We start from the raw sequence: 27,961 nt of genomic DNA on the forward strand, positions 1-27,961 counted from the left end.
GAAATTGGAGATTTGCCAGTATGTAAAGCTGAGTACATTTACATCCACCTGTCTTGAGTCTCATTTGCAAAACAAAATCTGGCCAAATGGGATTATGGGGTTGCCTTCCCATCCAGCGGTTGATACAAGGAAATTACAGACTAGTATCTCTCATGAACACATGCAAATGTCCTCAACAAAATTTTAGCAAACTGAATCCAAAATGCTTAAGAAGAATTTAAAACTACAACAAAGTGGGATTTATCTGTTATGTTATGAAATGCTGGTTCAACATTTGGAAAATCAATTAACGTAATTCATCACAGCAACTAGCTAAAAAGAAATATCATATGATTTCATCAACAAACACAGAAAAAGTATCTGACAACCCATGCAGGATAAAAATTCTCAACGAACTAGAAACAGAAAGCTTCCTCCACTCAGTAAAGGATATCTACTAAAAAAATCTTACTTAATCTGAAGCATGTCAATGAGGTTCAGTAGCAACTGAAACTTGTCTACAATGACAGGGAGAATGAACATTCGAGTTTACAATGTTCCAGCTGACTTGCTAAGAAGCTCATTTGCCTAATTGCCGCAGCTAATGAAACAAACTCATCCATCTGCTTTTGTAGCACTTTCCCTCCTTCAAACAATAACAAAAACTCCTGGAAGGGAAAAAACCTATATAACCTTGGACATGGTAATGACGTTTTAGACACAACACCAAAAGCATAATCCATGAAAGAAAGAATTGCTAAGTTGGACTTCATTAAAATTTTAAAAACTTCTATCCTGCAAAAGATAATAAGATAAGCTAGAAAATGGAAGAAAGTATTTACCCATTGGAAAAGTTCTGATCCAGAGTTATTTATGAAAAATTGCTTCCCCTTTTGACTTTTATTTTTTTTTTAACTGACAGAGCTGTTCTTAGGCATGCAAAAGTCCACTAATATCTGTGCCTGCTTCTCCTTCAAGAATAGACATGAAATGCTACCAATCTCTCTTAACTCTCAAGTTACATGTTTCAAGGCAATATTTAATAGTGGGAAAAGCATGCCATTTTATAATCAGATCATATGAGTTCAATTTCCTATTCAATCATTTGCAAACTTAGGGCAGATAACTCACCTTTCTGAACCTCAGAGTTCTTTGTGTAAACCTGAGATCATACTCAGCCTGTATTATAGAAGATACAATATGCAACAGTACTAATGGATAGTGGTAAATACGGATCGGAGAACAATCTATGTGAGATCTGAAAACTGTAAAATGCTTTACAAATTCTTATTTGAAAACTGACTGGGGCAACATGCAACTATGCTAAATTTGCAGGAAGAAAACTATGCATAAATAAGCGGGGTATTGGAATACAAAGTGGAGGCCAAACTGGAATGAGGGGCTGTCTTTCTACCCAAACTCATTCTTTTCAGATGTCAAAGCGGCTGCCATTAAGTTGAGATCAATGGAATTTGGCAGAACACTAAAAGACCAGGATCTTCAGGCTTAAAATCTTTATCCAATGAGATGTTTGAATAGAGTATACTCAAAACTGGAAGCAAAGAGACAATAAGCCTCCTGGGTATTTGAAGGAACTATATGGAAAAAAAAAATTACTAGCCCACCTGACAAATCTGTTCAAACTCTAAGGTAAGCACTGACTTTCTTAATTTGTGTTAGCAAGAAAAGGAATATGAAAACTAGGGATGTCTCCTCTTCAATGCAATTCTTGGTAGCTGTGAAGAATAAAGGACAAAGAAACATGTTATAGAAAACAAAATCAAGATTTCCAAGTGAATTAAACTATGAAATGACTCTGCTGTCAATCTGTGGTTGAATGATTACTTTGTGTTTTCTGTTTTCTTTTCCAAATGAGAATTTTGATTTTGGTTGTGGGGTTGCTACTGTGCCATTTAAGTCAGAAGTATTGTAGGAAGATAACTTATCTTTAGACTTAGAGTCACCACAACATGAAAAGTGACAGCTACATATGAAGGAGAGGTCTACACATCATTCACAGACCCTAAATTGCAATTTGCATGCAGTAAACTGATGACATTTTAAGGCTGTCTTTGTGGGAAGGGATTGAGTAGGTACTATATTCAAAAATAAGAATGTGTATGGATATCTGGGTGACAAAATCTTCAGGAAAAGTTAAATAACCACAATATAAACTGTTATTTAAAAAATTAAAATAGGGCCTCCCCTGGTGGTGCAGCGGTTGAGTGCTGGGCTGCAAAGCTGTCCGCTGCCTCTGCAGCGCCGGTTCGATCCCTGGCTGCCAGCGAGGGTCCCACATGTCACGACAGACCTCTCCTGCCGCCCGCTGTTCCCCTCAGCAGTGTATTTCGTTAGTCTGCCTGTTCTGTTCTCCGCTCTGGCTCTGGTGAATTCTCTCACCCTCCCACGCTTCTGACTGTACCCAGTGCTTGTATAAATAAATAAATAAATCTTAAAAAAAATTAAAATAGTGAATAATAGTGCACCTAATAGTTCCCCCCCACATTGTAAGTGATTATTTGCTGATGTTTTTGGCCCACTAGCATTTGAACCCTCTTCCCATGCAAGACAAATATTCCATTCTTTAATTGTGGAAACTAAAATTGTCAGAATAGGGCATGAGTACATGGTCCAGGTTCTGCTGATCAAACACGACTCACCACAAACTCTGAATTTGAAGCTACTGAAGCAAAGCAGCAGAGGCCCCAGCCCCCCATTAAATGAGGGTGGTGGTCACAATATGTAATTTCCAGGAGTGGTCCTATGCAGAATGCAGTGATTCCACATCAGTGCTGACAATGGTGTGACCTGTGACAGATGTGCCAAGTAGCAGCAGGATTAATTCTGAGTCTAGCTTTGGGTATAACGCCTCTAGCTCAGGTTCTCCGGTCTTTCCATAGATTCTGTGACCTCTAAGCAAATGCCTTTTCCAGATAAATTATCAGAATTGGTCTCTGTAGATTTCAATTAGGCATCCTTAATGAAATATATGACATACACATTTCACTTATAACTTATAGTAGAAAAATAAGTTCCTAATTTATATGGGCTACATATACCCATTATTGAGCTGCAACTCAAAGAAGAAAAAGCACACAAAGATGTTAGATCAGGTATTCTTGTAAGAATCAACATTTGTTTAATCAGTAAGGTCCCTCCCAGCTCTAAATGCTTCTTTCAATTCTATAGGAACACAGAACCAACAAGACACTTGTTCATTTATTTATTCGCTACAGATTTGCTAAGGTCTTACTAGGGATAAGGTACTACAGGAGAAAATAAACATGTAATATTTAGTCATATAATTCATGATTATATGATTTTATGATTCAGTAGCCAAGGTAAGATAATAAATATGCAACCTAAGGAAATAAATGCTATGAGTGATAGTAAGTCTCTAGAGCTGTGCTGTCCAACAGAATCTTGTGTGAATGATGCAAATTTCCTATGATTCTCACTGCCCGATAAAGTCATCACTACCAGCATGCAGCTCCTGAGCACCTGAAATACGACAAGTGTAACAGAGGAACTAAAGGCTTTTTTCAGTATAAGATGGGGATCTATTGAAGTTTTGAGGAAGATTACTGTCAAGTTCTGGATGATGTTTAAGAAAATTGCCATGTGGGCAAAGAAGTCAGACTGGAGAGGGGAGAACCAGAAGGTGGAGACAACAGATTTCATAGGAGAGATAATATGGTCCTAAACTATCAAGGTGATAATGACAATGGGAAGGAAAAAAGAGAACTGAGTAAGGCTGAGAAGGAAGCAATAACTTTGAGAGAAGGTGCCAACTTTTGGGTCACATTTGGTCAATGGGGTGTGTTTGGTTTGGCCAAGATAATGCTCCATTTTTTTTAAATTTAAAGATTTTGAATAAGCATGCAGAGTTATAGCTTCCCTTAGTGAAAAAGGAGTACATTTGCCAACCCTGGGCTGATATTCAATTTGGCATCAATTAATTTGAACTGAGTATTCACCATTCTTTTGTGTTATTGATAAGTTTTCTCCAGCTTGTCAGAGTCCCAGCCTTTTCTTTTTGTATCACACCTGGCCTACTTCAACTCTGTTACCTACTTCTGTCTGTTACCTTCCTGGCTCCTGATTTCTAGGGGAAAAAAAGGAACAATTGATCAGTGATATTGCTAAAAGAAATGGTCCTTTCATTTTAGTCCCACGAGGCAAACCTCATTCTTAAGAAATAATACTTCAAATTAGAATTGATATTAATTTTTGTTAGTTTTTCTATAAATTTTCAAATAATATATACATATGTATTTATACATACATATGTATATATTTATACATGCATATACATACATTGGAGAGGAGGGATATTTACCTAATGCCACATATACATCTATGTTTATAGTATACACACCCACCCCCACATATATAGCACTTATGTAGTACACATGTGTGTAAATATATTTATAGTATTAGGAAAATCCCTCTTCTCTCCAATCAAAAGTCATTCTATATCAGACAGAAGAAATATATAGAATGATCTCGTCTGATCAGTATTAAGGACAAGCTCAATAATAGCACAGGGAGTTATGAGAAATCCTAATAGTCCTTGGCAGCAATGGGACACTGCCATTACAGTGGGCTTCTGTTGAATGTTATTTTATACAAAATATTTCCACAGTGAACCTATTGAAGGATGAAAGCAAACTGAGGTTTAATTTGACTTTTGTATTAGTTTTAAATTTCTTTAAGGATATTGTTTGGGCACTTAGCAGTGAAAGATTTGAAGCTTAGATTTAAAAGGTAATATTGGATAAGCACTCTAAGTGAAACTGTTCTTTCATTTCTTTCAAGTCTAAAATCTTTTGATTCATTTTTTTCTGCTGAGAATATAAATCTATATAAAATATTGTATTATCATTGAATAGTATATGGACTCATTTATGAAATGGCTTATTACACACAATCATAATCTAGGGAAGCAAATATCCTTTAAGAAGATATATGCATCTAGACTATAACAGTCTATTTATGTCCTGCACACAATGTCAGTCTTACGAAAATGTGCAAAAACTATGATTACATCTACTGTGTTAATGTATTTAGGAGGATTATATTGAGTAGGGACAATTTTTTATCCCAGAAGGACTATTTATTAAGAATTAGTGTAATATTTACTATATACGAAGATTAGAATAAGATGTTTTTTACATTGTTCTGACTGCATAGTCTCAAGGAGTAGGGAAGAATTAAGTAGGTCTTTTTACTACAGTAATTTTAGTTCACTTTATATTAATTCCTCATAGCTTCATTTATCACATGCAAAGAAATTTTCTGGGAAGTATTTCTGGTAATTTTTAAATTATTCCTGTTTTTCAGATGGTTTTTCTATAATTTAATTTTCAAGCTAGTGGCATGTATAAAAAATTAAATGAGTTCATTTTTTCAGATAAATAGTATTAAATTGATAGCATCATTTTTGTGTGACTGTTAAGTCATATTTTTATCAAAGAAAGAAGTAAAATTCATCACATATATATACATAATCAAATAAGAATCACTAGCCCAGAACTACAGCTAACACGTTATCTTGGTCTCTGAGAGGCCGGATCTACCAACTAGTAGGAAATGTGCCACCTTTCTACCTTAATATGATCAGAAACATTTGCTTTTGGATCTATGAATGGGAAGTTGTGAAATTGCTTCTTCTTACCAAGATGGTATAACTTTTCCTTGAAATGATTGCTTTTTTCTTAGAATTACCTATAATGTTTAAAACTTCTACACACATTCATATTCTCCATTAGGGAGGTAGACTCAATGGTGGGGCCAAGAAGTTTATATGGTGAAGATAATACTTAAAGGCTTTAACAAAAACAATAAATAAATAATTTGCAAATGGCAAATTATTTAAATGGCATGTGATGGAATTCAGAGTAGGTTGTCCAAAATGTGCCATCTTGGCAAATTGATTATTATATACTAAAGTTACTTCAGGACCAGCTGGTGCAAAAAAAGAATTGTCAATGATTCTTTGTTCTTAACAGCAGGAAACGAATTCTTCATATGAAAAAGTAATGGAAGGTGAAAGGCATCCTTATCACCAAAAAGGTTAAACAGACTGTTATTTTTTCACTAATATGTAAGTTCAAACTTTTTTTTCTCAATTAGTCCTTTCTTTTTTATCTGAAAAAGATGTAAAAGCAAAATGCCCTGGCCATTTCACTAAGCTACTATTTTATGGGGCTTTTATATGTATGAAATTATTTTTTTCCCCTGTTAATCTGTCTTATGTCAGCCAAAGAGCCCAGAAGGAGGAAAAAAAAAGTTTCTCTCTCCTTCACTTTTAAGGTTCTACTATTATTGCTTTATATAAAATACAACTATTCAGAGATTTGGAGAATATTTATCTGAAAGATATTCAAGGACAAGGAAGCAAAAAATAAAATTAACTTATAAAAAACTGCAAGCATAAAGAAAGGTGTTTCATAGACCCCTCCACAGCTTTAATTTTAGGAATATCACATTCATCCTACTAAAGTCAGTCCACTGAGATTTAGTATCTGTAGCCAGGTTGTTTAACTTTTCTAAGTCTTGGTTTTGACATGTGTAAATTGATGAAAAAAATAACTTCTTGGGGCCTCCCTGTTGGCGCAAGTGGTTAAACATCAGCACCAAGAAGCAATCTGCAGCTACTGCAGCATGAGTCTGATCCCCAGCCTGGGAGGTGACCCACATGGCACAGCAGACCTCTCCTGTCTCTCCCCCTGCTCCCCTCAGCAGCGTATTGTAGTTAATCTGCTGTTCTGTTCCTCACTCTGTCTCTGGTGAATCCTCTCACACCCTGTACCTCTGGCCTATACCCCAACTCTTTTTTTTTTAAAGATTTATTTTTTTATTTTTATTTATTTATACAAGCACTGGGTACAGTCAGAAGCGCGGGAGGGTGAGAGAATTCACCAGAGCCAGAGCAGGGAACAGAACAGGCAGAAGGACTGAAGCACACTGCTGAGGGGAGCAGTGGGCGGCAGGAGAGGTCTGCGTGCCATGTGGGACCCTCCTCTGGTGGCCGGGGAGCAACCGGGGATCGAACCAGCGCTGCAGAGGCTGCGGGCAGCTTCGCAACTCAGTGCTCAACCGCTGCACCACCGGGGAGGCCCACATACCCCAACTCTTGTATGCATAAATAAATAAACCTTTAAAAAAAAAGAATAACTTCCTTGAAGAATTATTATGAAATTAAAAGAATGCAGGACAAAAAAGGTGCTCAGTAAGTGGTAATTATTATTTTTGCAGTTGGTTTTTAAGAGCATAGCATCCTACAAGAAAATGTAGTGTGATACAAAAACATTGATTCAAAAGAACATCTGTACACCTATGTTTATTGCAGCACTATTTACAATAGGTAAAACCTAGAAACAACCCAAATGCCCAAAAATAGATGACAGGATCAAGAAGCTGTGGCATATATACACAACGGAATATTATCCAGCTATCAAAAAAGATAAACACATGCCATTTGCAGCAACATGGATGGCACTAGAAGGAATTATGCTCAGTAAAATAAGCCAGAAGGAAAAAGAAAAATATTGGACGTATCGGATATAAACATCACTTAGAGCAGGAATATAGGGGAACCAAATAAGACATCAGTGTAAAAAAATAACAACAGTACAAAACACAACAAAAAATGGACAATTATAAATCAAAGACCTGCTGCAGGGGAGGAGGAGGGAGAGGGATCACAGGGAGGGAGGGAGTAGCACAGGGGGCTGTGGTGATGGTGCACGAGTGCATTGGTGAAGGAAACTCTATGGAGACTACACCTGAGGGGGTGGGGGGGCCGCAAATATTGTTTAAAATGAACAATGATGTAAAAAATAAAAAAAATTAATGCAAAAAAAGAAAGAAAATGTAGTGTGATAAAGAAGAACTAATGCATAGCATAACTAGGATTATAAACTCCAGAGCCAGAGTATAGGTTTGGGTTCTAGTTCCACCGTTTACTAGCTGGGGACTCTGGGAAAACTCTTGTCAAAGGTGTGTCATGATGCTGTTCATGAGAAGCTGAGAGTTATCAATGATCCCTGAATCCATGTTTAAACTTTACTCTCAGGACACCTTTATCTAACTCTTTAAGTAAGTATTCTTGTCATCCTCTGTCTTCAGCTTCCTAACATTTATCAGTTTCTATTAGACAATCATTTCTATTAATGTCTACCTATTTCTACTAGATTGTAAGTTAAGAAGATAGAGAGCATAATTCCTAAACTGAAATACTAACATATCTACGAACATATTTACACATCTACTAACTCATCAAATAGACTTCAATAGGTATTTCTGAATGACTGAATAAGAATACGGAGCTTTAGAAACTTCTTATTCTGGATATGCTGCATAAGAATCAAAAGAGAATATAGAACTGGAAGACAGACTACTTTGAAATTATTCAGCTACTGCATTAATTCTGAAAAGACAAAAAAAAAAACAAACCCAACAAAAAACCCTAACTTTAAAATTAGTACCTTACAAGTGAAGGACAGAGAAACTGGTTTACTGATCTGACCAGTTAATTCAGTGAAAGCATACTGGTTTGGCTTTCTTAAGAGAAGTGGTTCTCAACCATTCGAAAATTATCTGCTGTGATATTCTCTTTATAAATTAGAATGGGTTTCACAGCTGTGACTATAGTAACAAATTCCTGAGTAAATTCATGAGTATTATCCACACGAACTTTATGTATTTTGTTTGGGTGTCTTAACAGAAAAAAAAAACTAGAGAAGCACTGCTCCAGGCCAGCGATTTCTAGATTTTACATTTTGGCAGGCTATGTTGAAATATCCTTTAAAAAATCTCAGGACTTTCAAGGCTGGTAAGAGTATTGTAAAATCCAAGAAGTAAGTTAGGATTTCTTCTCTTGGCTAGAAAATGGCTGGAAAAGTTCTCTTATTCATGGTGGAAAGACCTCTCATTCATGGTGAGTGCCTCCCCTCTAATTACCAGTGAGAACTATATGCTTAAACATTCTGACTTCCTTATGGAACATTTTGTCTTGGCAACCCAAGAAGCCGTATTATGGGACAAAAATGTGTTCCAATTTCCTCATGTGCAGATATAGGAAATTCCTCTGGGATTCAGCTACATGAGCCAAGGTTAAGCGAATATACTTTAAATTTTGAAAGAACTGCACTTTTCTTGTCTCAAAAAGGTTATTTAGGATAGTATTTTGTAAATCCAACAATTCTAGTGACAACTTAGGGAAGAACGATGATAATTTAGCTAAAGTAAATTCAAGATGAAGACTTGGTGTGAAATTTCAAATTGAGAAATGAGTCTACAATAAATGTTCTATTTAAATAGGTATTTTTCAAACACACCTGGATTTGAGTTATAGCTTTACAATTACTAGGTATGTGACTGTAGCCAAGTATATGCAAATAATAGCCTAGGGGAGCCCAGCTTTGCGTGCATGAGTTGCGTGCACAGGCTGTATGGAGACTGCTTGGGCTCATATGCAAATTCTATTATTATCTAGGTGACCTTGGGCAAGTTTTTGAATCTCCTGCCTCAGTTCCTCATTTGTGAAATGGGAATAATAAAATTACTGCTTCAGGAGGTTGTTGGGAGCTAAAAGATTCAAGAAGTATGTATCCAATTTTTAGAACAGTGACTAATAATAAACACTGAACATTTTATATACATTTATAATCACTCATTTAACCAATTTGGTTTTCTCATTTCTTGACTTGTTTACATTTCCTGGGACTTTAAAGATTTAAAGAAAACAAGTGAAATGTAAATGCACAAAGAAGAACAGCAAAGGATTACCAGGAAAATTAAAAGTCATGTTTAGGTAGGGAAATATCCTGTTATTAAAGCTGTACTGATCTACATAGCAAACTGACATTGCAACATCAAGCTAGAAGAAACTTGGATAGTCCTAACTAGCGAATGCTTTTGCAGGCCACTTTCCAGACATCATTAATCCTCCATCTTAAAGGGTATAATAGAGAAAAAAATAATAATTCTACCTGTTCTTAGAGCACGTAGTTTCTTTTAACTTTGGGCTTACTACAGATTTCCTAATAAGAGGTCATGGAATAGAAGCAAATACAATAATAGAGTTAACATGATGGTCACCAAACTACTCTGGACATACATCCAAAGATGAACACGGTTTGCAACTAGCATACCAATAAATCAGTAGCAGTATTTCAAATGGCCCTGTTATTTAGCAGTCAATTCTAAATCTGATTTACAAATAATACTTTCAGGGTCGGTTGCTTATCTTTTAGGAAAGTTCTTCATGAAGAAAACATGTTCTGTAATTCAAAACTTTAGGTAGGACCGAAAGCACTTGGTGAAAAGTTCAAACAAGGAGTTTCCTCTCCCCGTGTTTCTCATTAGCTTGATTACAGTGAAATCACTCAAACGCCAGTCAAAGGTCAGTTTCACAGACCTGTGCCCTGTGGATGAAGCCCCAAGTACCCACAGCACCAACCCACCTCCAGTTCTGTCACCTCTCAACCTGCCCCGTGTATCACCCCGGCCCCTCATCAGGCTGATCCCTGTTTGAAACTTTTGCTGCTTCCTTTCCCTTTAATTTTGTAAGTTTCTATCCCAGACGCCAAATGCTAATACCGAGACTGCGGGGAGTAAACAAAACCAAGCAGAGTGGGGTGCAACAAGCAGGCGCCGCCTCACTTCCCAACAGTCTGCATCCTCACCCAACTTCCCAGCACTTCATCGTTCATTCAGCTCCACCAGGAGAGCGATTTCCTAAGTCAGCGCCCGCGGAGCTCTCCAAATAACCAAAAAAGCAAAACTTCTAGGCTCAGCTGGCGCGCTGTGGGGTGCAGGGGGTCTGTCTCTCGCTGAGATCCGAGAGGCCAGGGGCCATGCTCTCTGGAGCTCTCTTCCCTCGCCCACCCTCCGGCCACCGACTTGGAGAGATGCGAGGTGTAAAGGGACACAGACACCCACCACCGACTGTCTCACCTTCTTCCTCCTCCTCCAGGGAGTTCATGCAGGGAAAGTAGCCGGCCAGGGCCTCGAAGGAGGCGGAGAGACTGCTCCGGCTCTGGGAGCGCTGCATGGAGCGCCCCGCCGCCCCGGCGCCCCCCAAGCCCTGCCGGCCCATCTTGGACGAAGACCCGCTTTTTCCGCGGTACAAGATACGAGGCGTCTTGGCGGCTGGGGCGCGGAGACCGCAGCGCTTTGGGGACCCGGACGGACCAAAGAGACCCTGGGGTTCTGGCCCCTGACCGCCTGCCCCGGTCTGGACCAGAAGTGGGTCTCCTAGCCGCCGGGACCTCCACTTGTTGGGGAGCCGCCGGGAGGAGGGGATCCAAGCGCAGCGGGCGGAGACGCGGTGGCTCGCTGCAAAGTCTGAGGTCTCGCCCAAGGGGGAGCTGAGGATCCCGGAGGCTGTGGCTGCTCGAGTCTCGCCGCCCGCCCCTCGCGGGAGATGATGCTGATGCTGTGGTCCCCGCCAATCAGCGGGCGGAGGGGGGGCGGCCGCTGCACCCCGGCGGGCTGGCAGCTCCGGAGCGCGCCCCTCGGCTTCAGCGCCACTCTGACCCCCAGAAGCTCCCGCTGCTTCCTCTTCTCCCCGCTCCCCCCAACTCCGCCCTACCCATAGCTGAAACCAGAGGAAGGTGATTAATCAGATGCAATAAGTTAGTCATCGCAGATGGGTAGTATATCAGATTCTGGAAGCACTTCTCCGTTCCTCAGTTTCACTTAATGCTCCTCAAGCACAGACAGGAAATAGTGAAATGTTCTCCAGTCATAACACAAAGGCTCTCCTATTTTTAACAGGTTCCACGAAAGCCTAGACCTGAAATTTTCTCTTTTACCTTCTTTATTAAAATGATCAAAAGCCAACGGGGGGGGGGAGTTCTTTTTAAAAAAAAGAACTTTTTTCAAGTGCCTGAAAAAAGCACCAACGCGAAGTACTATTTTATCGACTTTGCTTTGATTTCAGGAATTCTGTCTGCCTCTCTCTCCAACTTAATCTTAACTATTGTTGCTAAGAATGACAATAGCCATTGTGGGACTTTTAACATCGAAATCAAAGAAAACATCTTCAACATAAATTTGGAAGCAACACAGACGCTAGAAACAAAACAGTTTCTAAGTGAAATCACAGCTGCATTCTGCAAAGTGCACATCTCTGTCCAGAACATAAAGCAACTATAATTCCATATTACTAGGAGTCAGAAGACTGCCCCCCCCACCCCCCGTTTGTGACCTTACAAAGCAGCACACCTCTCAGTTTCTCCATCAGGGTACCATGATTCCAGTTCTAAATGTGTCACAGCATAATTGTTGAGTAAGTGTAAGAGGGAATTTCAAAAGCATTTTGTAAAATGGAAATTATACTATTATCAAAAATGGTTTTATCAATAAATATCCTGAGAAATAAATTATGAATATTTACATATATTCTCTGATGTACTGATAGATTCACTCATTTAATGAATATTCATTGTGCTCTGGCTCCATGTTAGTACAATATGCCAGGTACTGTTGCAAACTTAGGACATATTAGTGATCAAAGCAGTTAAAAATGCCTGCTCTTGTGGAGCTTACATTCTAGTCAGGAAAAAAACACAATAAATTCGTACATTACATAGTGTTAAAAGGCGGATAGATGCAAATGAAAAGGGGAAAAAACCAGGTTAAGGGGAATGGGACAGTTTGCAATTTTAAAAAGAGCAATCAAAGTGGGCTTCATGGAGAAGGTGACATTTGAAGAAATGTTTGAAGATGCTGAATAAGTTAGCCATTCAGATATTCTAGGAAGGGAGTAAGTCTGAGGGAAAGAGAACCTTCAATGCAAAGTCCTTTAGATGTGATGTCCTGGTGAGTTCACAGAACAACAAAGAGGACAGGGAAGCTGGAATGGAGTGAGTGTGAAGGAAATAAGATCAGATAGATATGAGACAGAGAAGAGGATAGACTATATAGCCTTCTAGGTGTGTTAATAACTTTGGGCATTGGCCATCACATCAAAAAATGCACAGAAGTTACAAACCTATTCAATCTTTCTAAACACTAAGAAATTTTTGGTACAAATAAAAGTACCATCATACACTAACAACTTTTGCTTGCTTAGACTTTCTGTAATCTCGTTTTCTTGCTTCTGTTTTTCTGATAGGTTTTTGTCTTTTCTCATTAATATTCCCACAACTTTAAGTTCAATTTCCTGTTCATTAATCACTTTCCTAAAATATCAGAATTTCAATAGAACACATTGCTTTTATTCAGAGAATAGAAACTTTATTAAATGAAATTTTCATTATTAGAAGAGAATCAGAATTGTGGAAACCAAAAGAACTATATTGAAAATCATCCCCTTTTTTGTTAATCTTGGGTCACAAATTTTTAGTGAGTCATGCAAAATAATTTATTAGGTTTGATCAGCTATTCTGAAAAGAGAAATAAAATATCAGAGTATAGCCCATGTACTTATTGAATCAACTGCAATATTGTTTCATGAAAATGTATGCTATGTATGTGCACCTGGGCATGTGTACCTGAGCTGTGCTAAGGAAGAAAGTATGAAAGAGAGAAATCAAGGAGGAAATGCCTACAAAAATAAATTGGGGGCCTCCCCTGGTGGCACGCGCAGTTGAGCGCAGCGCTGTGAATCTATCTGCAGCCTCTGCAGCGCGGGTTCGATACAGGCCGGCAGGCGAGGGTCCCACACAGCAGACCTCTCCTGTTGTGCCCTCTGCTCCCCTCAGCAGTGTATTTCGTCAGTCTGCCTGTTCTGTTCCCTGCTCTGTCTCTCACCCTCCCACGAATCTGGCCTGTACCCCGGTTCTTGTATAAATAAATAAATCTTTAAATAAATAAAATTTCTCTTTAAAAAAATAATAATAAATTGGCCAGGGTGGGAAACATTGGGACATCATACTGATGGCACAAACTTTGTGAAGGGATATTTTGAAATTCCACTAGTGATTACATGGGGGTAGGGAAGTAAGAACTATGTAAGTGGTCATGGCTGAGTTGGGTGGGTTCTGTCTTCTTTGTGTTAATGACCAAGAAGAGATTGGCCTGGAAGAGTTCAGAAGCACTTATCTCTATATGAGCATCATTTCTCTCTTGCAGTTATAGAACAAGGTTGTCTTGGGAAGCTTTTTGATATTTTCCCTATTGTTATGATCTTAGTGATATAATTAGTAATAGAAAAATGGCACAAGGCGTACTAGGCAGAAGAAAGAAGAAAATAATTTTTTTCAAGGACGAAAGTTTAAAGGGGAAAGAAGAGTATTGGAAACAGGTGTCAGCCCAGACAAACACAACAATGACCAGAACTCTTAGTCTAGAATGATAACTTGTGGAATATACTGAAAATTCTGAGAAAATTTATAATTCTGCTTTTTTTCTTGTCTTATGTTCAGTTGTTTTCCTATGCACAATAAATATCTAGATAATATTTTTGGTTTATATATTTTAATAAGTTTATTCCTATCACATTATAAGTAGTACTAACCCCAAAGGAATTTAAAATTTTACATAAAAGATAAGCTACTGATGAAAGATTAGAAATGTCATTCCTTCCTACCAGAACATACATTTAAACAACTTTGGTTGTTGTACTCAAATGATGGGTGCTATATAGTTTCTAAAACAAAGTGTTATTTCAGAATCACTATAATCCAGTATGCAAATTATTTATGTTTCTTATTCAAAGGTAGAGAAAAAGTGAGTCACAAATAACTTGCCTTCTGAAAGCCAAATATGGCCTTGAAAAAAAGATTCTATCACTAGATATGAAAATCAATTTTTTAAAGAATGGATATAAAGATATCACTTGCACATATAATCTTTGTATCCTATTTGAAGATATACCAATTATGCCAGGTAATTCTTGTATCATTCCTGAGAATATCATTATCTCTCCTTTATAGAACCAAAAAAGATTCAATGATATTACATTACTTGCTTAACTAGAAAGTGGCAAAGCTGGTCTTAAATTCAGAGGACCTGATTTCAGGTTCAGTGTCCTATGACCTATATCACATATACTATATTATGCCATATACACAAAACATAGGCTATAGACATATTATTAACTGTTCAGTAAAGTATTTGGTTCAAAGTAAAATAAATCTTTAAAGCCATGTTTATTCTAAACTATATATCAATGCTAAAGCTATACATCTGCCTTTCTTATCAAAATGTATCAATATTATATAGCCATATATGTGTACTTCAGCTCATCAATTCTAGTAGGAATAAAATATTAGGTGTTATTTATATATCAGTTTCTGTGTAATAGCTTCTTGGAAAAAAATCATCAGAATTTTAAAGTATATTAAATTAGTATATTGTTGAAAAAGAGACTTGGTCACTTGAATAAGCATAGAAAAACGTTATTACATGAAATAGCTATGGCCAGTTCAATCAGGAACATAGTGTCTTTGGCAACCTTGCCCTTTTCTTGTGCTAAAAATGATGCAGGTAATGATGAGATTGTAAATCTCATGTAAGGAAAGGGGAAATTAGTAGAAAACCATTAACAGTAGGAGTAGTAGAAAAATGTTAGTAAGCCCCAGTGGTAGAGAAACTAAAAAGAAGTAGAGAAAGTACTTTTACTGCTACTCTATCACTATTTAATGTTTCTAGTCAACCTAGAAATAGCTGGCTGCTGAAAGAGATAGGAATTGCTCCGTGCAGGTTATGGAGCCATGCTGCAGACTGAACTTGACCTCTTTTCCCTTAATATACATTTTGGTGTTAAGGTGATTCCTCTTCAATCTCAGTCTTTAAAGCTGCTGTAGATCACCTTACCACTTTGGATCTTTCCTCTTTGTAGCAAAATATTCTATGCTAAGGAGAAATATTTATGCAGATATTTTGGTTTTACTCAAGACTATTCTCAGAATCCAAATAACAAAATATCTTTGCATTTAAATCATGAGAAATGAAATTCATAAGTCAACATTTTTATACTGACTTCAGATGGCAGAAAATATTTAATAGTCTTGACTCAAATATGAAATCCAAAGTATATAGGTTTTTTTTTTTTCTCATTCCCAGCTTAGGGGCAATATGGTACAAATAAAATTTGAGCTTTTGTGATTATATTTTTCAAAAGTATGTTTGGTATTTCCTCATCATATTTTGAAGTCTATAGCAGATGGTCCTGTTCAGTAGCTGGTTAATCCAAAATTTTCATAAAGGTTGATACAGTGGAAGGATGTTTAGGGTATGAGAACAAGGAAAGATTGAACAATCTGCATTTTCCCAATTACTATAATGACATTTATGATAGAATTTGCCTTTATCTTATAACAGCTAATGTCCAGGGAAGAAAGTGAACTTATTTATTGATTAGACTAAAAAAGCAGTGCAACAGTGATATGATTTGAGAAAGGAATGAAGGGGAAAAACTTTAAAGACCAAAGTGATAAGTCATAAAAGCAGAAGAGTGAGACAACACAGGGGAAGAACCAGTATTGGTACCTTAATATTAATTCTGAGCCTTTCTGTAAAATAATGATAATGATGATAATAGCTAAAATTCTGGCTTTCATTGCATTACTTCACTTCATTTAATTTTCACAAACACTCTATAAGGTCGCTACTCTCCTCATTTTCATTTCACAGACAGGAAACACGGCCCATACTCATTCAACGAGTATTTGCTGAGTGCCTACTACATGCCAGGATGTGTTCCAGTAACTGGGGGTACAAAAGACAACATCTCCTTCAGGGTGCTCACACTCTACTAGAATAATCTAACACATACCCACTTCTTACATAGCAGGCTTTTCTCTAACAACTTTATACATCAGCACATCAACTCATTTAATAAACACATAGCCCTATGAGGGAGATTTTTATTATTAATAATATTTTGATTTTATATATAGATGACAAAACTGAGGCGCATTGAACATAAGTCTCCTGTCCAAGTTCATATAGGTTATTAAGAAATGAAACCAGGATTTAGGTCCATAAAGTTTGATGCTTGTGTTATAATTTGTCCCCTGTCATAAGTAGCAGACCCAGGATCTGAAGCCATATTTCATGATCTGGTAATATATACTCTTAACTGCCTACTGACATGGCTTAAGAGAGCTTTTTGGGATCAACAACTAGGAAATGGAACTGCCAATAAGAACTATTTTCTTATTCCTCACAAGGAATTTTTAGCATAGCAGTTCTTAATTATATGGCATAATTATGTAAATCTTCATTTAGTTATGATGGAATCCAAAAAACTCTTACTAAATGTCCTTAAGAAATTTAGGAATCAGTATAGAGCTACAATTTCAGGCAGAATGACATGAACAACAGTCTCTAGAGAAAATAGGAAACAGTCATTAGATTTGTAATTTATTATTTTTTTTACCCCTGAAAGCATATTTCCCCAAACGAAGCAGTCAATCATAAGTCAAATATTTTACAAAAATAATAACAAACTTGAAAAAAGAATGTTTATGCCTTTTCTATACCTTCTATAATTTTTTTAAATGGTCATGAAAATACCAATTTCAATGAAAAACAAAAGTATTCACATAAAAAGGAAACACTATTATCACTGATGAGATTAAGAGCATTTCAATGATAAATTAAAGATGTATAGATAGGAGAGAAAAGAGCGACATTTAGAAAAGAGCGACTTGTTTAGGGCCAAGGAAAAGAGATGAGCATAAAATACCATTATGTTTCAATCATTTAGATCGTTTGCTTTGCAAAGCCTGATGACATTCACACTTTCCTTCATTTCCTCTTTCACTTCGATATTTACTGAGCACCATATGCCAAAGCCTTAGCTAGCTGTAAGGAAGATATGTATGAAACAAGGTTTCTCTTTCAAGGAGTCAGAGACTGGTGGAGTGGGGGTAGAGAGGATAACAGATAAGAAAAGCAACAAATGCAATCTAGTGAAGTAAGTAGCATATTTGTTCAAGGTTCAGGTTCAAGGCATTCTGGTGACATAAAACAGGGAGTGATCAACTCTACTTGAGATGGGCCTCAAAGGATTCACAGAACAAGAGATACCTGAGCTACACCTTGAATGATGATTGGTAGCCAGAAAATAAAGGTGAAAGAAATTGAAAACTGAAGTCTCTCAATCCCAACCATAATAGCTGCTATCCATACCTCTTTTGGATCTCTGGACATGGGTGAATCCTCATGAGGGCCTGCCTGTCTTTTTCCAGCCTCTTTTAGGGCAGTAGTAGTGGCAGATGGTTTCCAAATTTGAGAAGCTCCAAGCTTCTCAAAATAGTATTCTATTCCACTAGTTTTGTAATAAATTTACAGTCTTCTCAGGAATGTTAGAAGAATATTCTCAAACATTTGAGATAAGAGGAAAACATTTCCATTATCATTTCCTTATAATTCTAGATGAAAATCAGTCATTTCATTATAGGATCAACAGCATCTTTAAATTTTGTGGGTATAAACATTCTGCACAAGTATACAGCAAGACTAAAATTTTTATGTAAGCTCCAGAACTCAATTCCAATAACTATGTAATATTGATTAAAAATGTATGCCCTTAAATTGTCATACTCATTCATTATTAATTTATGCATTTACTATTTATTTACTCATTATTCATTTCTTTCTTATACCACAGTAAAAAAAAAAAACTTAGGAATACATGGAAAATAGATTCCTTAAGCACATTTAAGTGTGGTTGATGGAAAAATAGAAAATAAACCATTTTTGATAAATCTTTTGACTTAACTGTCTAGTTGACTTCTAAATTGCAATTGTTAATTATTTATCATTATTAATAAAAACATAAGATTTATAACCACATCATCTAAAGTAGTTAGAAACCATAAGCAGTAGAAAAGAATGAGGTTTCTGTCAAAGCATTAAAAATTGCAGAAAACTTAGTAGTTATGTAAAAAAAAAACAAAGTCCATGGAAAAACACTCATGTTATAGAGATCCAGGTCAAACATCACCTAGCCTGGGAATAAGTGAACTACTGCCTGCAGGCAGTTAGTTCTATTTGTAGCACCATATGTTTGCTCAACAGTTAAGAGTCTGCTCCAAATGCCCAACTTAGGAGACTAAGCAACTAATCATCAGCTGACTCCCAATGTTAAAGCTGTCTTTCAGTTAGAGTATATCTGTCTTCTTGATATGAGATACCATAGTAGGAAATAACAATATAGATTAATCATGTTTCCCATCTAAACTTCTATTCCAAATAGTTTCATCTTATATGGAATTTAGTTTCTATTCCCACAGTAAAAGAAACTCAGTTCTAACAAGACTGAGTCTCAGTGAGAGATAAATTTGTGGTGTCATACAGAAACTCCCTAGTAAATACAAGTAATTATGAAGAGAGGCAACTCAATATGTGTTCTCATTATGTACTCTCTGTAAGTCTTTGCTGCTTTATACCTTGGATTCTTCTGTTTGCCAATTCCTTTAGCAACTCGATCTCCTAACGGAGTAGTAGCATTTCAGCCCACCTTCTTTCCCATACCTGACAACAAATTGTGAACAGATATTTGGGGAATAGTTGCCAAACTCAATGAGTGATTTATAGCCAAAACAGTAATCAATATACAAATATAGATTTAAGATTTGGGAATACCGTTCAAAAAGCTTTTTTTTTTCAGAAATGTCTATAGTTTAGCCACTATTAATCAGCGTTTGGACATAGAAAAACTGGGTAGGGGCCTCCCCTGGTGGCACAGTGGTTGAGCGCTGGGCTGCGAAGCTGCCCACAGCCTCAGCAGTGCTGGTTTGATCCCCGGCTGCCGGCAAGGGTCCCACATGGCGTGCAGACCTCTCCTGCCACCCGCTGCTCCCCTCAGCAGTGTATTTCATCCGTCTGCCTGTTCTGTTCCCCTCTCTGGCTCTGGTGAATTCTCTCACCCTCCCGCGCTTCTGACTGTACCCAGTGCTTGTATAAATCAATCAATCAATCAATCTATCTATCTATCTTAAAAATAAATAAAAATAAAATGAAAATAAAAAAAAGAAAAACTGGGTAGTTTTTCAGTGCCTTTATTTTGTTATATGTAATTTTTATGTGTGATATCTGGTACTGATTTAACATCTAGTAAAAAGTATTTTGTGTTTGACTTATTGTCATAAACTATCATTTCATTTTGAATAATAGTGCATTTCATACAGAAGGCAGCATTTTACAGATTCTTTGGGTGAAGCAAAAATATAAACGTTTTTATCATAATAAATCTTGTCTCTGGGGTCTCCCTGGTGGCGCAAGGGGTTAAGATGCAACCAATGAAGCTATCTGTGGCCACTGCAGCATGAGTTTGATCCCTGGCCAGGAAGCTACCCACCTGGCACAGAAGACCTCTCCTGACTTGCCATCTGTCCCCCCTCAGCAATGTATTTCAGTCAGTCTGCCTGACTGTTCACGCTGTCTCTAGTGAATCCTCTCACCCCCCGCACCTCTGGCCTATTCCCCAGTTCTTGTATGTATAAATAAATAAATCTTTAAAAAAATAACTCTTGTATCTGAACAAATAAGGGCATTTTTCAACGATAGTGGTCTTAACAAATGTAACTGCTATACATTTATCATAATTTGGGGTAAATGAAATTTTAAAAGTCTATAATTTTGCTTACTATTGCTAATTTCATTTATTAAAAATGATAGACTTTTATTTTCAACTTCAGATTATAGGTTAAGATTAGCTGACAAAGGGTAAGTTTTCCGCCTTCTATAACCAGTTGGAAGGTGCCTGTTATAGAACCTAAACATTCTGAAGTAGGTAAGATTGTCACAGCGTGAGGTGAGCAGCCCTTTGTTAGTCTTCCAAGACACAGTTTGCTGCATCTCTTGAAAGCAAGAACTCTACTCACCTCCTTATTGTTAGACCTGAATCCTACCTGCATCCATAATCTTAACCCAACCTTTTTTTTAATGTAGTTTTTTTTTAAAGATTTATTTATTTATTTTATTTATTTATACAAGCACTGGGTACAGTCAGAAGCGCGGGAGGGTGAGAGAATTCACCAGAGCCAGAGTGGGGAGCAGAGCAGGCAGAAGGACCCAAGTACACTGCTGAGGGGAGCAACGGGTGGGAGGAGAGGTCTGCGCGCCACGTGGGACCCTCCTCCAATGGCCGGGGAGCAGCCGGGGATCGAACCGGCGCTGCACAGGCTGCGGGCAGCTTCGCAACCCAGCGCTCAACCGCTGCGCCACCAGGGAGGCCCTCAACCTTTTTTTTTTTTTTAAAGATTTATTTATTGTTGCATACAAGAACTGGGGTACAGGCCAGAGGTGTGTGTGGGGGTGTGTGAGAGGATTCACCAGAGACAGAGAGGGTAATAGAACAGGCAAATTGACTGAAATACACTGCTGAGGGGAACAGTGGGCAAGTTAGGAGAGGTCTGCTGCGTCATGTGGATAACTCTCTGGCCAGGGATCGAACTTGTGCTGCAGTGGCTACTGATAGCTTCATAGTGCTGTGTATTAACCCCTTGTGCCACAAGGGAGGCCCCCATTACTCTCAATTTTTCTTTTGTTATCACCATGATCCTAATCCTGTCATTACTGGGATGGAGCAAACCATCATGTCTCCTTTGCTTACATCTCTAAGACCTTGGGCCTTGAGGTTTTTGGTGTATTTTTTTAGAGATCTAATTTGGCTTTTCTAAATGACTTATGCATAAGGCAGCATCCCTGCTAGGCATTGCAAGGACTTACACAAAATAAAGGGCATTATAGACGGAAGGAGTATGGGACAAAGTTAGTGGTGAAAGAAAGATGGTTTCATGCAAAACTAACTTTTCTCAGGGGCAGGCAGGAGCTTTTACTATGTAGATGACCTCACTGATGCTGATTTGGAAACTCCAGATTGATTGATTGATTTAGGATTACAGTTTTGGAGAGTTTGAAAATGCAAGAAGATTATGTTAAATCTGGGTGTAGGCCCTGCATGAAGGAGTCCATTTTGGGCATGTTGAACTTTTAACATGAATGATGATGGGAGAGAAATGTTCTTCTAAACTCCTCTTTGTCTCAGCATACTATTGTCCTTCTTTTAACACAAATATTTGTGAAAGATCATATTTTTTTCCATAGCAGAGTCCATTAAAAAAACATAAAAAAATATTGTAAACTACATAATCCTATAAGAATTTATTATCAACATGTATTTCTTACTATATCACCATGGTAACTATAAGACATAAATTATAAGAAAAGCTTTTCCAATTATAAGACCATAACTATAAGAAATACTCCAAATTGTATTTTTTCTATAATGTTCTCCCCATGTGTGCAAAGTAAAAAACGTATGCTAAAACACAATTATTGCCAATGTGTCAACATTAGTATTTAACATAGTGTATAAATCCCTATAAAACATTTCTGTTTCTACTACTAGGCATTTCCCATTGTTTAAATTCCCCATGTTTTTACATAGTGTATAATATCCTAAGAAAAAGTAATCTGTTGAAAGTACTTAACAGAGACAACTGTTAGCCAGATTAATAAAACTGACAGACCAGTAACTCACTGATTATTAAAAAATATTAAACAAATACTTGTTGAACATCACCATGAAATAGACATTAGATAACCATTTACTAAACATAAGCAATAGATGTAGTAGATAGTATCACTTATTAACTGAACCTTGCTTCATCTATTATTTTCAATTGTTATGATTTGAACTGATAAATATAAAAAAGTTGAGAAAACAGATCAAGTAATGCTATATAATCAATAATAAAGAGCTAGTAATAAATACATAAAGAGCTAGTAATAAATACAATAAAGACCAGTCCGAATCTGGAGCAAACATAGGCAGCTCAAAAGCATTTAAGATCTTGTACCAAAGAAAAAAGGAAGACAACTTAATTATTCCTACTGTAACCATAAAATTGCCACACTTTAAAAATCACTAGACATTTAATTTTACAAATTGTAGTACTATAATATACTAAATACACAATCCTGAAAAACCATAGTATTCAACAGGAAAATGAAACTAAAGAAACCTGGCAATAAATTATTTCAGTTACCATGCACATACCTCAAAATATTAAATTATAGAGGTACAACATGACTCAGAAAAGATAAAACTAACAAAAATACAAAAAATAAAGTTCTTTAGAAGGTCCGAAGTTTGCCCCATAATAAAACTATATTCTTGATTTTTTTCCCACAGAAAAATTTACTTGTATTTTCTTCCCTCTTTTAATAAATGACATTAGACAAGTAGTTGCTCAAACCAAACATTTAGACATTCTCTTTTATTTTTTACTTTCTCTTACTGCATGCCTGTCTCATCCCACCATCACCACATCCTGCTGGTTCTACCTCTGAAATTGATCTCTATCTATGCATTTCTCTTCATCCTATCCCAAACCACTTCCACTTTTGCTCCCAAGACTTTCATCATAAAGCAGCCAGGATTATGTCTTCTCCATGCAATTACAATAAAATACAAACACACAGACCTCAAAGGGCCTGTGTGTCTCTCTAACTTTCTCTCTCTCTCTCTCTCTCTAACTTTCTATCAAGCCACACTCCTCACTGATTACCAGGCAGAGACCACAATGGTTTGTTCCTCACACTGGCCAGATTATTTTTCTGCCTCAGGTCTTTTATTGTGGCTGACTCTTTGTTCTTTAGGACTCAGCCTAATAGGCTTTCCTGGTCATGCAAGCTAAAGTAGGAGGCCATTTTTATTTTCCTATATGGTAATCTTTTCTTTTTCTTCCTAACAGTCTTCCAAAACTATAGTTATAAGCACATTTGTTATATTTTATTTCCTCAATACTACTTTACTGAGCCCTCTATTAGAACAAAGATTGTTTCTGTTTTATTTACTACTGCACATTCTGTCCCACAGTGCCTAGTACTTAAGAGACAGGTAATCTTGTTGAGTTAATGTAGTAACTCAACAGTTTTGAGTTACTTAAAACCTAGTTTTTTATTTGAAGTAGACATTTACAGGAAGAATTTCTTATATTTTAAAACCTCTCACAGACATGTTACTGCAAAGTCAATTTATTCCTGATCCAAGGAAGGTCTATGTCAGAGCTGCATTCTGTCCATATGTAATTGAATTGAATGCATTACAAGTCACTTAAAATATTGGGACATATTGTGAATTGTACTGATGGGCACTGCCCTTGAAAGTTCAATTTTTAGTGAAAGTAGAACTTGGAGTAGAAAAGCAACAGGAAGCAGCCTGCCACTGTGCCAAAACCAGGTAGGGAGACCTCATGTGCTATATTTCCATGCGATCATGCAAAAGCCCATGGACAAATATGAAAACCTGAATTTTATGGAAGAATTTCAGTGATATTACAGAAAAAAAGAGGTGTATTTAGGGATTGAGGGAGGAATAAATCTCCTGTATAAATGCTTTTCTCAATTTAAAAGAATCCCCTTTAAAATTTGATTGAGAGCATTCTCACACCAAGCATAGGACCCTCATTCCAAAGACAAGGTGAAATTTCAAGTTACAGAGGAAGTGACAGACTTAATATTCCATGTAGTGGAAAATTTCTGCTTGTAAACTCTTATTTGAACACTTCCAGTAACGGAGAATTGTAGTTTTGATTATTACATAAGTATTCTTACTAGGAAGTAAAAAACAGCTTCCCCAAATTTTGTTCAAGTTGTGCCTTCTGTAATTGTACAGAAAAGCCTTTCTTCCAGAGGGAAGCCTTGAAATATTTAAAAGATATTTATTACTTTCTTCCACAGCCTTCTATTTTCTAAATTTAGTCTCTTTCCCTCATTCTCACAACCACCCCCCCGCCACCCCCCTGTTGTTCTACCTATACTAAAAATATGCAGGTCATTTGGCTCTTTGGTGTTTCTGGTGTAATACTTAGAGTTCAACATCAGTTCCTTTCATAATTTACCTCTGTCTTTCATTTATGTCCCTCCTTTTCTCCTTTGATATTTAAAGTATGTAGTTATCATACAAATGGCCAACAGGCATATGAAAAAATGTTCAACATCACTTGTCATCAGGGAAATGCAATTCAAAACTACCATGAGATACCATCTTACACCAGTGAGAATGGCAAATATTAAAAAAACTAGCAACAACAAATGTTGGCGAGGGTGTGGAGAAAAAGGAACTCTACTGCACTGTTGGTGGGAGTGCAAACTGGTCCAACCACTGTGGAAAGCTGTGTGGAGATTTCTGGACCTACTAAACATAGAGCTTCCATATGATCCAGCAATTCCACTCCTAGGTATTTACCCAAAGGACACAGAAACATCCATTCCAAAGAGCACCTGCACCCCTATGTTTATAGCAGCACTGTTTACAATAGCTAAGCTTTGGAAACAGCCCAAATGCCCAAAAATAGATGACTGGATCAAGAAGATGTGGTACATATATACCATGGAATATTACTCAGCATTCAAAAAAGATAAACACATGCAATTTGCAGCAACATGGATGGCACTGGAAGGGATCATGCTCAGCGAAATAAGCCAAAAAGAAAAAGAAAAATACCGGATGGTCTCACTCATAGCAGGAATCTAGAAAACTTAAATAAGGGACCAGGAAAATGAATAACTATAAGAAAGTGAAAATCAAAATCAACAAAAAACTATGAACCAGAGACACTTTTAGGGGGGCGGGAGGGGAGGGATTGGGGTCAGAATGGGGGGGCTGCAATTGTATGGGGACTATAACAATAAAATTTATAAAAAAATAAAAAAATAAATACATAGGAGAAACTTCATAATACATTCCAAAATAAAATGTTAAGGATGTTTAAAAAAAAATAAAAAAAAATAAAGTATGTAGTTATCAGAAGTTCTCTGGCAAGTCCAAATGGTTTCTCATATATCCTTTTGCCTCACTTCTCCAAGATTAGAGTCAAATCCTTTTAATATTCTACTGACAAAATTTTTATGTTCATGCCTCTGCTCTGCCTCTTAAGGCTAATTATTGAGTCAAAATTATAAAATTACAAAATAACTGTAACTACAACATATTGCAATTTGGGCATATATACATATGAAAGGAGTTTAAATCTTACTATATGAGAAAGTCTTTCAGGTATTTCATTTATTTACCACATATTTTTTTAGGTGTCTACTACCTTAAGTAACTTGGATGCATTAGTACACAAAACAAAGATCCCAGTTTCCTGGCACTGAGCAGTGAGGAGAGCTCAATAAACAAAATACATAATAAGAAAGCAGTAAATTATATAGTAAATTCAAAGATGCTAGCTAGGTGTTACTGAAAAATGAAACAATAGCACAGCATAGTAAGGAAAATCAAGAATGGTGGGAGGTGAGTCAGGGTGGTCCTTAGCAAGAAGGTGATACTGATTGAGCAAAGTCTTAAAGATAGTTCTCTTAGCCCTTTGAGTCTGTTGCCTGCCCTTCCTTTATTTTATTACCATCTTCTTCCCACACATTTATTTAGCAGGTACAATGTGTAAGACACAGTAATAGGTCTTGGAGATCTAGGATGCACAAGAGAGACTAATTCCTTATTAGCTCACAGTCTAATGAGACCAGAACCATAAAAAGCCCTTCCATGTTAAGTGTTATAATGAAGATAGGGGTACAAATCGCAGAACTGAAGATGAATTTTTTTTTAATTTTCATAAGATAAAAAAAATTATTTATGCATACAGGAACTGGGGTGTGGGCCAGCAGTGTGGGAGGTGAGAGGAATCACCAGAGAAGACAGAGTGGGGAGCAGAACAAGCAGACCTACTGAAATACTCTGTTGAGGGGAGCAGCAGGTGAGACAGGAGAGTCTACGTGGCCATGTAGGTTAGCTCCAGGGAGCTAACTCATGTTGCAGTGGCTGCTGATAGCTTGATAGTGCTGAGAATTAACCCCTTGCACCACCAGGGAGGCCTCTATGTCCCAAGGCCTTCAAGAAAATATGACCTCTATGTCTCAAGATCTCTTATTCTTGCTCTTCTTTACTAGTACTTCTTTGTTATTCAAACCCTAATTATTCTGAAAGATTTCTGCAAATGTTTTATCTTTTCTCTCAACTCAAGTCTGAATATTATTATATAATTTATTTTTCTTTTCAGTTTCACTTAAATGCTCTGTATTTGCCTTCCCTTGTCAAGGTCAGGGAATTCCAGCTTTGTTTAAAAATCTTTTCATCAAACAGTATTCCTTTTTCATTATTTCCTTCTATAATATCTGTTTACATTGAGGGGTATACACTATTTCTTGATATTTCAGTCCCAAAGCTGATCCCTCCAAATCTGTTTTCCCTCTGAAATTATATTTACCATATTCATTTTTCAAAGAAATGATTTTAAGATTAAAATTGTAATACCAGTTAGTGCATGTGGTGAATCACCTGATTACTATTACTGTGGACTGTGGCTGTTGGGATTGATATTTCTTCATTAGCATTCTAATTTTTTTTTTTGCATAGAAGTGGGGTGTAGGCTAGAGGTGTGGGGGGTGAGAGGATTCACCAGAGACAGAGTGGGGAGCAGAACAGGTGGATTTACTGAAATATGCTAAGGGGAGCAGTGGGCAACACAGTAGAGGTCTGCTGTGCCATATGTGGGTTAGCTCCCTGGCCAGGGATCAAACTCAGGCCATAGCAGTGATAGTGTTGAGGCTTAACTGCTAGGCCACTATAGGAGCCTCTCATTAGCATTCTAAATCATTACTTAAAAGTTACATTTTTTGATATTTAAAAAGTTTTATGAAATGCAATTAAAACTATCCAATTCACTAACGTAAATGGATGCCCCGAATACCTTTTATACCTTCACTTATTTGGAAGCAAGTCAAGTGAACATACATTTCTCACTTTCAGCATCTAAAAATTAGCCTGGCTAATTTTTTAAGAACTATATTAAAAATTAATGGTGTCATTTTCTAGCTACTTAAGTATAATAGAAACACATACATTACTAAATTGTCTCAATTCAATGTCATCAGTTAAACCTGTAATGTTGAATTATTTATATCCCTCAATTTTCCATCTGCTTTCATCATCATTTCCTTGTCCTAGATATCATTAATGATATATATTAAAATGAAATGAGTTAAAAGTTATTTTGAGATA

At 36.9% G+C, this 27,961-nt stretch overlaps 1 protein-coding gene across 29 annotated transcripts in view; it reads right to left on the reverse strand.

The window, feature by feature from the left end:
* The window catches only part of RIMS2 (regulating synaptic membrane exocytosis 2), a gene marked incomplete at its 5' end in the record, with an annotated part of 441,015 nt that overhangs the window by 17,259 nt on the left and 395,795 nt on the right, over positions 1-27,961 (reverse strand). Inside the window, one exon of one of the 29 annotated variants that reach the window (XM_084229243.1) lies at positions 10,945-11,086. The exons of the other annotated variants lie outside the window; for them this stretch is intronic. Coding sequence (XP_084085369.1) covers positions 10,945-11,086 — 142 coding nt within the window. Of the gene's footprint in view, positions 1-10,944; positions 11,087-27,961 lie in introns of those variants that run through there. 29 annotated transcript variants of the gene reach the window in all.

This window comes from Talpa europaea (genome assembly GCF_964194135.1).
Source record: "Talpa europaea genome assembly, chromosome: 3".
Classification (NCBI taxonomy): Eukaryota; Metazoa; Chordata; class Mammalia; order Eulipotyphla; family Talpidae; genus Talpa; species Talpa europaea.